Genomic DNA, 16,670 nt, shown 5'->3' with positions numbered 1-16,670 from the left:
TGGCCCCCTGCAGACGCGCTTACTAGAATTCCCTCCTACGGTCTCTATACGTTCCCCTACCTACCAATTAGATTGTAAGCTCCTCAGAGCAGGGACTCCTCTTCCTTAATGTTACTTTTATGTCAGAAGCAGTTATTCCCATGAACTGTTATTTATATTTTTATTTATATGATTACATGTATTACTACTTTGAAGCGCTATGTACATTTATGGCGCTATATAAATAAAGACATACAATACAATATCCAGGTTACCTCCTTCATATCAACATTGGTCAAAAGGGAGGAACTGAAGCAGCTTCACTGGAATATATTAAGGACAAAGAGGAGTATATACATCTACATGCAGAAGAAACTATCTTTCCCTAGCACAGTGCCTGGGAAATGTTACTGTCTTGTTTCTAATCTGCACAGTATGTGACACGTGATCCGTTTTGCAGTCTAAAAACTACAACTCCCATGATTCCCTTAGTGTGAGCATGCGCAGTAGGACCCAGCTCTGACCTGGATGTAGTCAGTGTCTCCACTTCCGGGAAAGAGAAGATGAAGAAATAAAGTGGTGGAGGAAGCACACAGGAGCCTTTTCTGTAAGTAACTTACTTTGTATTCAAAGCATCAGAGCAGGTATATGCAAACACGTGGCGTTTCAGGACAGACACGTCCTCTCCTCAGACCATACACCTTACTGCAATAGTGACACTAACAAGTATATATACCCCTAGGGGGTACACAATCCCCTCATACCCATCACCTGTGTTTGCAGCCACTGCAGCCTCAGTACTTCCTGGTTGATGTCTGACGTCTCTTGGCAGCGCAGTATGACGTCACCAAGCAACCAGGCAAACCAATAACAAAAGTCACACAGGGACAGCTCAGCACACTTACTGAACTGTGGAGAAGTCAAATTGCATAAGTTACACTTAAGTGACAGTAAATTGAAGCAACATGTGTGCACTATATTGGTGCCATAAAGGATATTTAATGACTATAAATTAGTCTGAAGAGCTGGGAGCTGCCATGCTGATATTTTCTTTCTTAGATGATTTTTTTTCCAAAACAAAGGGGTTAAAGCTGAAAAGGAGCAAGTTAAAAGATGGTTCAATGTTATGAGCTTACAGTCAAAAGCTGCATTATTACACATTTATCTGGGCATAAGATAACAAGTCAAACTACAAACCCTTAGGGATATATAGATTAAAACGGGTGAGCAAACGTCTTGAGCTGCGTTTCCCTACCGGGGAGCCGCAGCCTTTGCGCTCCTCCTCTACAAGGACTCGGCGTCAAATTACAGATAGGCTAGATCATAAGTGTTATCTTGTAGCTTATTAATAATAATTGAGTAGACTTAAGTGGGATAAACAGAATAGTAGAATCGATAGCAGTCGTGGGCCAGAGTGACAGAGGTTTAAACCTGTGTCTCTGGTATATCCACCCGCATATATCTGGATTAATAGTAGGGGCTGACCTTACCCCAGGAACCAGTTTAGTTCAAGTCACAATACTTATTTCGACAGGGAAATTCTGGAGTAGCCCCATGAGACAGGACCAGGGCTCGGGAGCGAGCACACGTCTGTGGAACACATATGAATATAAATATATGCTCCACTGCATTACACAGAGATTTAGTGACACCTCGAGCCGAATCTTCGTCGGATCGATCAGCAAGTTAGCTAATCACGTGTCGGTGTTTGCATTGCATTGATGCGCATATCGAAGGGGAACATATATTTTATTTATTTTTTAAAGGCGGCTTGAACTGCTGCTTTAAATTCAACCTGGTGGCAGGAAAACATGAAATCAGTTGGAGTACATGACTTCCTTGAAAAGGATGAAATCACCATTTAACCCTTTGGGTGCCCTTTTGATGTAGCTGCTATGTCACTGCATCTGGCCCCATGATGTAATTGCTGTGTCATAATAATCCTGCTGGTTTTCCTAGGGGAGATGTCATTCTGTACTCCTGTGCAGAGCAGGACGGATCTATCTCTAGGTGGGATAGAAGGGAGGGGGTCTCCCCGTGCGTTCTGTCATGTGGGAGCGATCATGTGACCCCTCTGTCATTCAAAGGGTTAAAATAACTGTTTTACTTATTTGTGTATTGTGAAACAAATCTTGTTCTGTATTTCCCCAGGAACATTTATGTGTTTGACTAATGAGGGCATTATAATTACTTTGTTTTCTATGGAAATGTTACGTTTTTTTATTTACTAAACAGGTTTTTTAACTTGACAATTTGTTACATTTAACCTATTAAATATGCCATTGTTGTTGATTCACGTTCTTCATAGGAGGGACTGCTCCTTTAAATACCATTTTCCTACTCTGCTTCAGTTTTAAATAAATCCTGAGATTACAAACTCATAAGAGTTTGTACAATCAGCCTTTTCTCCTTGCTAGCTATCTAAAACACTCATTTTCCTCTCACCCCACACAAGTCTTTCCCCGTTTTTTAGGATTTTTTTCAAAGCCTTATTTAACCAGAGGCAGCTGTTGACATTATGGATAACTTTGGTTGCTGTCACCTATACTCTTTACCTAGTTTACTGGGCAGCTAATGCCAAATCTATATTCTCCAGCCTATTACTCTGTGACAATTACCATCACTTATTGTCTTTCCAAATCCTTGCAAAAAACCCAGAAACTACTGAAGTTACAGAAATATTCATTTTATTTTATCCCCCAATATATATACACAAGGGGCACGTCGATGGCGTCATCACATTGACGCATGCGCGGCTTGTGTTTGGAGTCACGGCTGCTCCAGAGATTACATGGAGCTTCGGCTGCTAATACCACTACTTGCAGGAGTTCTATATCAGGTCGTATACTACCACACTGGGCTCTTTTTTAGGCCATATCCTATGGGGTCTTCTATTTATGCGACATCTTGGTCTGTTACCACATATGAGTGTGTGGGACCCTGCATTTACAGCATAACTTCTGATTAAGTTGCTCTAGACACGTCACAGAGCCCTAGTTATAGCTGTTATTTATCACCACATGCAGGAGGTTATATGCTATACACTAGACCATATTTTGTTTGCATTGAGCTCCTTTATGCCCTACCCTGCGCTGTTCATTATCACAGCATTATCTTGGTTTACCACACGTGTGTATGAGACTGTGCAGCCTTAATATAGCTTTCGATTTGCCATTAGCTATATTTTTTTAACACATTTTGTTCATATTTCTGCACCGTGACACCACACATTTGGGGATTTTATCTATGCACTGTTGTGCATTTTTATAGTGTCTCGTCGTTTTTATAGCATTCTATTAAAGTATTTGTTATTTTCATTTGAGTGTGACCTTTTTGCGGTGCATCCTATTTAAGGATTAGGCAATTGTTTAGCCATCTATAAGTTGACAATATACTAAATTTGGTCACCTACCTAGAGTGCAGCTATAGGGGGCTATTTATAATCCTAGGTGATTATTTGTGTGTAATTATTTTATCCCCCAAACAGCTAGTCAAATTATTTCCCCTTTACCCCTCTAAAGAAGAGTTACCCGTCTCACATGGTTTCTCTTACTGTGTTTCTATTGCTGTTTGTGTTCTGTATCCCCCTTCCTCCCACACCCTTTATTTGCCTCCCAAGTTCTGATCTGCAGGTGGTTATTTTTCCTTATTCACTTTGCCTCCTCTGTTTACCTAACACCAGATTCACTAAAGTGCAATAGCCTCAATTGCACTTTAACAGCCACTCAAGTAAATGGCAATGAGCATGTGATCACAGCAGCTCTTTGAACCTCTCCCCTCACTCCTGTCTTCTCCTCACAGCCTTGTTCAGCACCATTACTGCCCGTATGTAGCCTTAGGCTACAGCCCCAGTGGTTACTGCTGCACGCGCGTCTGACTGCCTGGCGGCGCCAGGTGATGTGATGACGTCATATGAAGCCGCATAGCTCCGAGCCGGTAAGGGAAGGGGGCTGCGAGCAGGGGGCGGGGCAAAACAGAAACGTTTGCGCACCGCTGGTATATATATTGCTCTCCATTAACTTCTGATCACCTCAAATGCTGTAGAGAAGAAAGAAAAGACAAGTCATATTATTAACAACTTGTATGTTTTTTCAGCTCTTCCTTTATAAAATAGACATTACTTTGAGACCTCACCAACTGTCCCAATTTTAGGTTGGTAAATTGTGCGAGAAACGAGGAAGAACAGAACCTTAAGGCGTTCAAGTACCACAGGAAAATCTACTACAGAACCAGCACAGACCTCCCCCCACACACAGAGCTCCTGGTCTGGAGATGAATATGGGAAAGAGCTTGGTATCAAGAGGGCACGCTGTGGAATAGTAACGCGCCAGCACAAGGTAACCAGGTATATGTGTGCTGTGTGGTTTTTACATCTCTATTGTCTTATTACTGATGTTAAACTGCATATAGTGATAGATCTGCATACACCATTACAGCTCAACTAGTACTTAACATCACATAACCTGACTTGAGTGAAAGGGCCAGATACATCAATCTGCGGTAACCAAAAATGCCGTATTACCGCCCATAAAAAAGCGCCTTATTTTATCGTACAATGAATCAGCGTTGCAGCGCATAAATAAAGCACTTTTTATCGGACCCGTTAAAAGCATCAGATCCGATACAAAACAGGCATAATATCATATTTTCAAATAAAAACTGCCATACATCAAGTTCCGATATTTATCGGAACGGGATGAACGGCAGAAATACCTCAAATATTGTATCACCTACCCTAGGCTGGCGTTAGCCCTGTCTTTCCTATGTTTATAATGGCCAATATACTGCCCATTATATACATAGGCAAGATGAGCTAAACCAACACCCACTCCCCCCTAAAAAAAGTAGACATACCTTGGGGATGGTCGGGATAGGCGGTGGCTGCGGGGATGGGCGGAGAGTCGCGACCCGGCCACCACCGGCATCAGATGTAGGCCTCCTCACTGTGTTGCACACCGAGCTTCCAGTCAGCGCGCCCTGGAATCTTGGGCGCTCTGACGTCAGGGGTCCTGCGCGCTGACGTCAGAGGCTGCGACAGGTAGGCCTGCATCTTATGCAGAGACGGGGCCCAGCCGCAACCGGTAGCCATTATGCTTTGTCCCCCCAAATTGTCGCGGGTGGGCCCCCTGACTCACCGAGCCCTGGACGCCAACCCCGACAAACCCCCCTTGTTGGTGGCCCTGCCCGGGGAAATAAACTAACGGTTGATATTACCACACTTTTAAGGTGGTATATATCAAGATTGTGGTAATAATTTACTGTGTGCGATATTTGGGCTAATCTCGCGATATGGGAATTAACGTAACCGTTAATGTGTTACATATCGCATTGGGTTTATATTTATATCATAGGCTTCTGTAATGTCTATTATTACAGAAACCCATGATCAAAATAACATTAACCCGTTTCATGCCCGTGGTTAGTTACCAAGGTATACCACAAGCACCAAATGTGTTAATACTTTATTTAAAAAAAAAACCTTAACCTAACCCTTTTGACCCCGTTAGTGGCCAGTAAAACATTGCCATTCTAGTCGCTAAGGTAATTAAGGGTTTAACCCCTATCACCTCCGGAAGGGACAAAAGATGGTGCAAAAAGCGCTTATGCTAAATAAACAATAATATGTGAAGTGTAGTGATAGATTAAATCAGAAACACAAACAAAGCCTTATACATATAAGGCAATGATTAACACAGATTCCCAGCAAGCTCAAACTCCCACACCCACCACATGATGAATATATATTTATGTCAACCAAAGAGCTACTGAGCGTGCAATGGTATACAACAAGAGACAGGGGGTGCCCAATGCTACATCCAATTGACAAAACATGTATGATGAACAATATTAAATACTTGGTTATTTACAGTGGTTGACAAATCACCCAAAAATCTACTCGCCACACAAAAAAATCTACTCGCCACCTAGTACCAAAAGTGTGCTGCTTGGGCCAATATTTACTCGCCCGGGGCTTAAATCCACTCGCCCGGGGCGAGCAAATGTATAGGTTTGTCGAACACTGGTTATTTAGTTAACCCTTTGGGCAAAGGCGTTATAAGCCTGCATACCAACGTCAAGGTATAACCAAATTAATGCAGGTCCTACACTATACTACACTGTGAACCCATCCTTTTACCTCTGTAAGAGGGGAAGAACCATTATAGGTCTTGTTCCTGCAGCAAATGAAATGACCTCCCAATTTAAAAAGGTAAAGGAGGAGCTCTCTGGTTGACATAAATATATATTCATCATGTGGTGGGTGTGGGAGTTTGAGCTAGCTGAGAATGTGTGTTAATCAATGTCTGACTGGTAGCAGTCAATTGGAGGCTGTGGCACCTCCCCCCAGAGCTCACTCCTCCTCCTTCACCTTTTTAACTTGGGAGGTCATTTAATTTGCTGCAGGAACAAGACCTATAATGGATCTTCCCCTCTTACAGAGGTAAAAGGAAGGGTTACATAGTTACATAGTAGATGAGGTTGAAAAAAGACGTACGTCCATCAATTTCAACCTATGCTAAATTTAGACTACAGATACTTTATTCTATATCTATACTTACTTATTGATCGAGAGGAAGGCAAACAAAAAACCCCATTAAGGGGAAAAATTAATTCCTTCCTGACTCCAAGAATTGGCAATCGGATTAATCCCTGGATCAACAACCTTCCCATGTATACTTATTTGGTATATCCCTGTATACCTTTCCCATCTAAAAAGATGTCCAACCTTTTTTTGAACAAATCTATTGTATCTGCCATCATAGTCTCCATGGGTAATGAATTCTACATTTTAACTGCCCTTACTGTAAAGAACCCTTTCCTTTGTTGCTGGTGAAATTTCCTTTCCTCCAACCTTAAGGGATGGCCCGAGTCCTTTGTACTGCCCGTGGGATGAATAGTTCTTTTGAAAGCTCCTTGTATTGTCCCTGAATATATTTGTATATAGTTATCATATCCCCTCTTAGACGCCTCTTTTCTAATGTAAATAAATCTAATTTAGCTAGCCTCTCCTCATAAGTTAGAATGTCCATCCCCTTTATTAATTTGGTGGCTCTTCTCTGCACTCTCTCTAGTTCCATAATGTCTTTTCTTAGGATTGGTGCCCAAAATTGTACTCCATATTCAAGGTGTGGTCTTACTAATGCTTTGTAAAGAGGCATAATTATGCTTACTTCCCTTCCATCCATTGCCCGTTTGATGCAAGATAAGATCTTGTTTGACTTTGCAGCTACTGTGCCCATGACATTGGGCACTATTGCTAAGCCTGCTGTCTACAAGCACTCCTAAATCCTTCTCCATCAAGGATTCCCCCAATATATCTCCATTTAATTTGTAAGTCGCCCTTTTATTCTTGCATCCCAAATGCATAACCTTACATTTATCTGTATTAAACCTCATTTGCCATTTACCTGCCCACGTTTCCAGTCTCTCCAAGTCCTTCTGAAGAGAAATTACATCCTGCTCTGATTCTATTACCTTACACAATTTAGTATCATCAGCAAAGATGGAGACTTTGCTCTCGATCCCAACCTCAAGGTCATTAATAAACAAGTTAAAAAGCAGGGGTCCCAGTACCGATCCTTGAGGTACTCCACTCACGACTTTAGCCCAACCTGAAAAAGTTCCATTTATGACAACCCTCTGTTGTCTGTCCTTTAACCAGTTTTCAATCCAGGTGCATATATTATTACTGAGTCCAATTTTCTTTATTTTGTACACCAACCTCTTGTGTGAAACCGTATCAAAAGCCTTTGCAAAATCTAAGTAGACCACATCAACTGCATTACCCTGGTCTAAATTCCTACTTACCTCCTCAAAGAAACAAATAAGGTTAGTTTGGCAAGATCTATCCTTCCTAAATCCATGCTGACAATTACTAATAATTTTGTTTTCCATTAGGTATTCCTGAATATTATCCCGTATTAAACCTTCAAGTAGTTTCCCTACTATTGAAGTCAGGCTTACAGGTCTGTAATTCTCCGGGTGTGATCTAGCTCCCTTTTTAAATATAGGCACCACATCTGCTTTACGCCAATCTTGTGGTACTGAGCCTGTGGAAATGGAGTCCTTGAATATTAAATATAATGGTTTTGCTATTACTGAGCTTAACTCCTTGAGAACTCTTGGATGTATGCCATCGGGGCCAGGTGCCTTATTTACTTTAATTTTTTCAAGTCGCTTATGAACGTCTTCCTCAGTTAACCAATTGGTCATTAATATGGAGTTTGTGGCTTCCTCCTGTGGCGCTACTATTGAACTTGATTCTTCCCTGGTAAACACAGAGGCAAAGAATTTGTTTAATACCTCTGCTTTTTCCTTATCTCCAATAATCTGCCTACCCATCTCACACTGAAAGGGTCCTATATTTTCTTTTCTCGTTTTTTTGTTATTAAGGTACTTAAAGAACTTTTTAGGGTTGACCTTACTTTCTATTGCAATCTTTTTTTCATTATCCATTTTTGCTAATTTAATTGCCCTTTTGCAATTTTTGTTACATTCCTTATAATTCTGATACGATGTCTCTGTCCCTTCTGACTTAAAGAATCTAAACGCCTTCCTCTTCTTGTCCATTTCCTCCCCGACCTGTTTATTTAGCCACATTGGTTTTGACTTATTTCTTTTATACTTATTACCCAAGGGTATACACTGATAAGTGTGCTTTTCTAACAATGTTTTAAAGACTGCCCATTTATCTTCTACATTTTTCCCTGCAAAAACATCATCCCATTGTATTACTACTAGATTAGACCTCAGTTTATTAAAATCTGCCTTTCTAAAGTTTAAAGTCTTTGTTGAACCCAAGTAATCTGTTTTTGATAATTTATTTCAAATGAGACCATGTTATGATCACTATTACCCAAATGTTCCAGGACTTGAATATTTGGTATTACTTCTACATTGTTTGATATGACCAAATCCAGAACTGCCCCTCTCCTGGTTGGTTCCTCAATAATTTGGGTCATATAATTATCTTTAAGCACCCCCCAAAAACCTGTTTCCTTTTGTTGTAATGCTAATCTCATTGCCCCAGTCTATGTCTGGATAATTAAAATCCCCCATTATGCAAACATGACCCAGTTTTGATGCCTTCTCCATTTGCAAAAGTATTTTAGCTTCCTCAATCTCACAGATATTTGGCGGTTTATAGCATATTCCCACAAACATTTTCTTTATACTTTTACCTCTACTGCTAATTTCTATCCACAAGGTCTCTACATTTTCATCATTCCCTTCATAGACATCATCCCTTATAATAGGTTTTAGATCTGGTTTAACATATAGACATACTCCACCTCCCCTTCTATTTGTTCGATCCTTCCGAAAAAGAGAATACCCCTTTAAATTAACTGTCCAGTCATGAGTTTCATCCCACCATGTTTCAGTAATGCCTATGATATCATACTGCTCCCTTGTAGCTATTAATTCAAGCTCCCCCATTTTATCTGTCAGGCTTCTTGCATTAGCAAGCATGCATTTAAGTTTTTTTTCAGCCTGTACTATTATCTTATCTGCTCCTTCCTTTCTGCTCCCACTTGGTTTAGTCTTTAGAAGTTTTCTAGTATTATCTTTATTTACTATGGGTATCTCACTGGTTGTCAAACTTGCACTTGCCCCCATTCTTCCTCCATACCACCTTGTATCCTCATCTATTCCTTTTAGTTCATTATCTGTTTCATTCCCCTCCCCCCTCCATTCTAGTTTAAAATCTCCTCCAACCTTAAATACTTAACCTTAAATTTAAAAACTTAAATTGTGTTTGGATTTTAAATAAAAACATCACCATCACAAATACAATTTCTGTGACAAAACAATGACAAAGGACAAAAGTTTCACTTAAAATGCACGTGCTTGGCACACACACAGTTTTAGATAACAAATGCCTAATTTCATCTAATTTTCAAATTATGTATTTTTTTGGTCTCGTCTAGTACAAAGACAAGCTCCAATAATCCACCCATGTCAACCCTGCAAGTTTGCTTTTAGCAGTCAGGATTACCTCCTCAAACATCTGAAGTTTAAACACCCAAATTGAGTATATGGAAACGATGAGGACAGAACAATCTTGCAACATTCCAATACATATGATCGAAAATGCATCTTTCAACCAGACAAGGCAATTAATAAACAATATAACTGCTTCTCATTCCAAAATATATATATTAGCAGTTGCCACAGGAAAAGATCTTGGAGAAAGTGGGAAGTGTCTGACTTGGTTATCAGACCAGAACTTACAGAAAAGGACACACGGAGGGAAGAGACCGCATGTATGTGGGGAATGTGGGAAGGGATTTAGTGTGTTATCCCATCTGATCAGACACAAGAGAACACACACAGGGGAGAGACCGTATGTATGTGGGGAATGTGGGAAGGGATTTAGTGTGTTATCCAGCCTGAATACACACAATAGGAGACACACAGGGGAGAGACCGCATGTATGTGGGGAATGTGGGAAGGGATTTAGTGACTCATCCAACCTGAACACACACAAGAGGACACACACAGGGGAGAGACCGCATGTATGTGGGGAATGTGGGAAGGGATTTAGTCAGATATCCCACCTGAACACACACAAGAGGACACATACAGGGGAGAGACCGCATGTATGTGGAGAATGTGGGATGGGATTTAGTGACGTATCCAGCCTGAACACACACAAGAGGACACACACAGGGGAGAGACCGCATGTATGTGGGGAATGTGGGAAGGGATTTAGTCAGACATCCCACCTGAACACACACAAGAGGACACACACAGGGGAGAGACCGCATGAATGTGGGGAATGTGGGAAGGGATTTAGTGACTCATCCAGCCTGAACACACACAAGAGGATACACACAGGGGAGAGACCATATGTATGTGGGGAATGTGGGAAGGGATTTAATCGGTTACCCCATCTGAACACACACAAGAGGACACACACAGGGGAGAGACCGTATGTATGTGGGGAATGTGGGAAGGGATTTAGTGACTCATCCAACCTGAACACACACAAGAGGACACATACAGGGGAGAGACCGTATGTATGTGGGGAATGTGGGAAGGGATTTTGTGACTTATCCAGCCTGAACACACACAAGATGACACACACAGGGGAGAGACCGCATGAATGTGGGGAATGTGGGAAGGGATTTAGTGTGTTATCCCACCTGATCAGACACAAGAGGACACACACAGGGGAGAGACCGTATGTATGTGGGGAATGTGGGAAGGGATTTAATGTGTTATCCAGCCTGAACACACACAATAGGAGACACACAGGGGAGAGACCGCATGTATGTGGGGAATGTGGGAAGGGATTTAGTGACTCATCCAACCTGAACACACACAAGAGGACACACACAGGGGAGAGACCGTATGTATGTGGGGAATGTGGGAAGGGATTTAGTCAGATATCCCACCTGAACACACACAAGAGGACACATACAGGGGAGAGACCGCATGTATGTGGAGAATGTGGGATGGGATTTAGTGACGTATCCAGCCTGAACACACACAAGAGGACACACACAGGGGAGAGACCGCATGTATGTGGGGAATGTGGGAAGGGATTTAGTCAGACATCCCACCTGAACACACACAAGAGGACACACACAGGGGAGAGACCGCATGAATGTGGGGAATGTGGGAAGGGATTTAGTGACTCATCCAGCCTGAACACACACAAGAGGATACACACAGGGGAGAGACCATATGTATGTGGGGAATGTGGGAAGGGATTTAATCGGTTACCCCATCTGAACACACACAAGAGGACACACACAGGGGAGAGACCGTATGTATGTGGGGAATGTGGGAAGGGATTTAGTGACTCATCCAACCTGAACACACACAAGAGGACACACACAGGGGAGAGACCGTATGTATGTGGGGAATGTGGGAAGGGATTTTGTGACTTATCCAGCCTGAACACACACAAGATGACACACACAGGGGAGAGACCGCATGAATGTGGGGAATGTGGGAAGGGATTTAGTGTGTTATCCCACCTGATCAGACACAAGAGGACACACACAGGGGAGAGACCGTATGTATGTGGGGAATGTGGGAAGGGATTTAGTGTGTTATCCAGCCTGAACACACACAATAGGAGACACACAGGGGAGAGACCGCATGTATGTGGGGAATGTGGGAAGGGATTTAGTGACTCATCCAACCTGAACACACAAGAGGACACACACAGGGGTGAGACCACATGTATGTGGGGAATGTGGGATGGGATTTAGTGACGTATCCAGCCTGAACACACAAGAGGACACACACAGGGGAGAGACCATATGTATGTGGGGAATGTGGGAAGGGATTTAATCGGTTACCCCACCTGAACACACACAAGAGGACACACACAGGGGAGAGATTGTATGTATGTAGGGAATGTGGGAAGGGATTTAGTGGCTCATCCAGCCTGAACACCCACAAGAGGACACACACAGGGGAGAGACCGCATGTATGTGGGGAATGTGGGAAGGGATTTAATGAGTTATCCAGTCTGAACACACACAGGGGAGAGACCGCATGTATGTGGGGAATGTGGGAAGGGATTTAGTGTGTTAACCCACCTGATCAGACGCAAGAGGACACACACAGGGGAGAGACCGTATGTATGTGGGGAATGTGGGAAGGGATTTAGTCAGTTATCCCACCTGAACACACACAAGAGGACACATACAGGGGAGAGACCGCATGTATGTGGGAAGTGATTTAGTGACTTATCCAGCCTGAACACACACAGAGACTTACGGGAGAGACCGCATGTATACGGGAAGGGATTTAGTCAGTTATTCGGCCTGAACACACACAAGAGGACACATACAGGGGAGAGACTGCATGTATGTGGGAAATGTGGGAAGGGATTTAGTGACTCATCCAACCTGAACACACACACAAGGGCACATACAGGGGAGAGACTACATGTATGTGGGGAATGTGGGAAGGATTTAGTCGGTTATCCCACCTGAACACACACAAGAGGACACACACACACAGGGGAGAGACCTATATCTAAAGCCAGGCATTTTGGGGGAGAACCAGCGACTAAGACGCTCACATATAAGTGCACACGTGTATCTGTGTTACGCTAAATCACAATGAAAAGTGAATTTTGTTTATGGTGCATAAAACAATCATTTTAAAAGGATAAAAAAGTTCTAACTTTTTAAATGTAGGTTATTTGTATAATTCTAATTGTTTTATTTAAAAAACAATGTTGTTCTTAATGTTTTATATTTCCATGCTGTTGGTTCTAATAAAATGTGTGTTTCCCATTATGCTGAAGCGGTATATAGTCTCAAATAGCTTTGAACCAGAATAGTTTTGCCGCGACCATTACTCTGCAGGCGTTAGGCCGCAGACGGACCCTCCTCCACTTGCCACTTCTAATGTAAATGTTATTACTGTTTATGGGGTTAATTGAAGTGGTTTTGGCGGTTAGAGTGGGGGGGTTTAGGATAAGGATTTAAGGTAGGGGGTTCTAGGGTAAGGGGGGCTTAGGATATAGGGGTTTTAGGGTAGGGGGTTTAGACACTTACCTTAGCGGCAAAGTGGCTGGTGGTGGGTGAGTCGCGGCAGAACTGCTGCGACCAAATGTCCTACAATGTCCTGTGAATACTGAGCGGGAGGACAGACACAGACTAACGTCCCCAGTGAGGGAAATAAATGCAGCCGCCTTTACATACTGTATGTCATGTTCCTTTAATATCTCTAGAGAGCAGCAAGGGCTGACCATCTATTTCACAGGTTACACGTAGACATGAAAAGGCACCTGAGAGGGTTAATTGTCCCTTTATTAATGACGTATGCAGTAATGATGTAACAAGCACCTTTCCCACTAATGCTTACACTTGCACACCTCAATGGCAGAGATTCCTGTTACACATGCACTGGCGTTACCTCCCCACAAGTGCATTGCCAGGCTAAGGGAGGTGTTCATATGGGAATCCAGGAGACACACACCCAACTTTATTTTTTATTTGTAACTCTAACCCAGAATGAAAAGCATTTAGCTGTGAGGGGCACGGGCAGTGGCGGATTTACAATTCACTATCAGTGTGCAGCGTCGGTGTGCTCATGCCCGAAATCCCAAATGAAGAATGTGATTGGGTCCGCCATGCGCCCCACTGGTATTTGCAAACTTTTTTTTGCGTGTATGCACTGAAACCCTTCCACCAGGAACCCTTTTTTCTCCCGATCGGGTTACCCCTGTAACTGTCAGCTCAAGGCACTTAGGCTAAACGGCATTGGGGCCTTCGTGAGAGGTTTTCCATCTCCCAAGGGTGGTGTTGCCTGGGGCTATGTAGCACTTTTTGGCGGGGTGGCCACACTGACTACCCACGTCTAAACTTGCAACCCGCCCCAAGCGCGCAGTGTTTATCGTTTAAACACCCAGCATTCCCCCTTTGTGCCCTTGTTCGGTTGTTGACTCCCGGGCCGCCCACCCGGACCCTTGGAAAAGGGGGCTTGCTTTCTCTGTCTCACTAGTTGCATCCACAATGCCATGTCTTTTCCCCCAAACTCTAAATTGGATTTCCCTGCCACCGCTACCTGAAACGTTTTGTCATATTCCTGCCATGCTGACCCCCCGTATTTATAATGTGTGGTCTGTATTACATGCATGTATTTCATTAAATTAGGCTCTTGCTTTGGATGTTTTGTAAGGAGACAGTCACCGAACACGGCAAACACAACACCCAGTTCCCAGTGCTTCTCACTATACGTGCTGACCCTCTCTCACCTGCTCCCGCACAAGCTTCCTCTCTTTTTGCCCCTCTACTGATAGCTTCTGCATACCCACACATTTCCTTGTTACTATATCTCTCTGGGCTTTCCTGGACAGGTGTGTGTGTGTACAGGGAGCTAGATGCGACTGCATACGTATCCCTACCACTTTGGGAGGAAACTACCCCCATGTCCCGGCACGCTTTGCGTTTATCCGCGTTCTGCCCCTTTTCCTTCCTACGCCGACTGACTTGCTTAACGTGTCTAATTTCCTCGTGCACTTTAAACCCGGGGTCTCCTTGCTGTGTGCGCCAATGCTTGTGTCTGACTTAGTACTCTCCCTCGCGCTCCCACTATCCTCACTGTCTGACCACTGGGACTGACAGTCCAGCTCTGTGACAACCGACCCCACCTCACTATCATCATCATTACTATCTCTCCATTACAGAATTATCATTCTCACCTGATCCTGCAGCCTGGACACCCGGCTGACCGATCACAGATCTCCACAGCTCCCGTTGCTGGTCCCTGGCTCAGTGACGCCTCCCTGTGCCCCCGATTCTGGCATATCCGCTGGGGGGGTTAGCCTGAACAAGGGGATGACCAGGTCACCCCCTGTGGCCTGTGGCAATGGGGACACAGGGGCAAAAGACGGAGCGGGAGCCGCCACTGGAGCAGGGGCCACTACTGCTGCTGTGGGAAGAGGGGGGGAACAGCCCACCCGTGTGTGGCAACACATGCCCAGGTGATGTGCTGTGTGCCATGGTGACAAGGAGTAAAAGGGGAATGGCTTTGGCTCCAACACTGCCCCTCTGCAGGTGGGAGGCAGGCTATCTGTAATCCTGCAGCTGTGAGGACGAGGGGGAGGGTAGCTGGGGGTGAAACAACACTCGTCCCACTCCTGGAATGCAGGGGATCTGCTGTGGGGGGGCCCCATTGTGTCTGAGGGGGCCGTTGTTTGCTCCGTTGTTGTTGGGGGCTCCGGTGTGGTGCTCACCTCTGTTAGCCATCGTTGCTGGTGCTGGTCGGTGCGCTGCTCTCCCCACCGTGGCTCTCCTTCCCTTACCATCCGGTGCTGCAGCCCGGGGAGAGCAGGCACCGGAGTGAGGCTGGGGGCGAAGCTTCCCTGTGAACCTTTTCCTCTGTCCCTGCTGCTGCCGGAGAATTCAGGAGCTGGCTCCGTCTCCTGTCACTCCTTGCGTCTGTTCTGTCCGGCAGTCGGAAGAGGAAGACTGTCCAGCGTTGGGGTGATCCATGACTCAGGAAACCAGGTAACCTGCAGGGAGGAAGAAGAAAAGAAAATTAATGTTGGATTCAAGCAGACACAGGGTTTAAATACCCCGCGCCTGCTCGAATCCTCCCCTCCGTGTTTCCCACCCACGTTGGTGTATGCGCTAAATTTGAATTCATCGTGGTGAGAGGGATGGGAGCTGGCCATCTTAACTCTTAAACCTCAGAGGCACCTCAGCCCTTGTTTGGGCGACGGCCTATTTTGGGGCCTCTGCCTTTCTTTAAAAGACGTAATATTCCCCGCCATTTTTATTACACGGGCCATGTTAGACGCCATCGCTGTGCCCCTTAATTGCAGGTAGTAAGTATGCTCAAATCAGAAATCGTTCTTATTGAGAATGACATCTCTCAGCAGCAAAACAAAGGTGGTTGTATATAGTCAGTGTGAGTCAGGATGTGTGATAATATGGCCTCTTTACCCAAGTTGTGGGGGATGTTGGTATAAATGCTTGATGAACCCAAGTGACTTGGAACGGCGCTAAACAACAGTGCTAGTGATTAAAGTGATAAATACACATATATAGTGAATTGTAAGGTGCCACAAAAAACAAATTCTCAACCTTCACGGGGAATATGTACAGATTCCCCTCAAGATAATGTAGATACAGGTATTGGAAGGGAGCGATGGTATCAGGAACACCCCAAAAATAGAAAATACAAAATAATGGTGCAGTATAATAACATAGTTTAAA

At 44.0% G+C, this 16,670-nt stretch overlaps 3 protein-coding genes across 6 annotated transcripts in view; all 3 read left to right on the top strand.

Moving 5' to 3' along the window:
• Positions 1 to 16,670, top strand: part of LOC142466795 (uncharacterized) — a 394,879-nt gene that overhangs the window by 47,402 nt on the left and 330,807 nt on the right. The window lies entirely within an intron of this gene.
• LOC142466797 (uncharacterized) overlaps positions 1 to 16,670 on the top strand; it is a 369,751-nt gene that overhangs the window by 120,299 nt on the left and 232,782 nt on the right. The gene's annotated exons all lie outside the window — the stretch shown is intronic.
• LOC142466786 (uncharacterized) lies at positions 489 to 13,241 on the top strand. Of its 4 annotated transcripts, none has more exons than XM_075572200.1 (4): positions 489 to 586; positions 3,781 to 3,915; positions 4,132 to 4,316; positions 9,906 to 13,241. In XM_075572200.1, the coding sequence occupies exon 4, from the start codon at positions 10,014 to 10,016 to the stop codon at positions 12,198 to 12,200; it is 2,187 nt and encodes a 728-aa protein (XP_075428315.1). In that variant the 5' UTR covers positions 489 to 586; positions 3,781 to 3,915; positions 4,132 to 4,316; positions 9,906 to 10,013; the 3' UTR covers positions 12,201 to 13,241. The 4 variants fall into 4 exon arrangements, with proteins under 4 accessions (XP_075428315.1, XP_075428318.1, XP_075428316.1 ...); XM_075572203.1 differs by having other exon boundaries at positions 4,132 to 4,324; XM_075572201.1 differs by having other exon boundaries at positions 2,697 to 3,915.

This window comes from Ascaphus truei, chromosome 15 (genome assembly GCF_040206685.1).
Source record: "Ascaphus truei isolate aAscTru1 chromosome 15, aAscTru1.hap1, whole genome shotgun sequence".
NCBI lineage: Eukaryota > Metazoa > Chordata > Amphibia > Anura > Ascaphidae > Ascaphus > Ascaphus truei.
The sequence above is the reverse complement of the archived record's forward strand: the minus strand, read 5'-3'. Positions and strand labels throughout refer to the sequence as shown.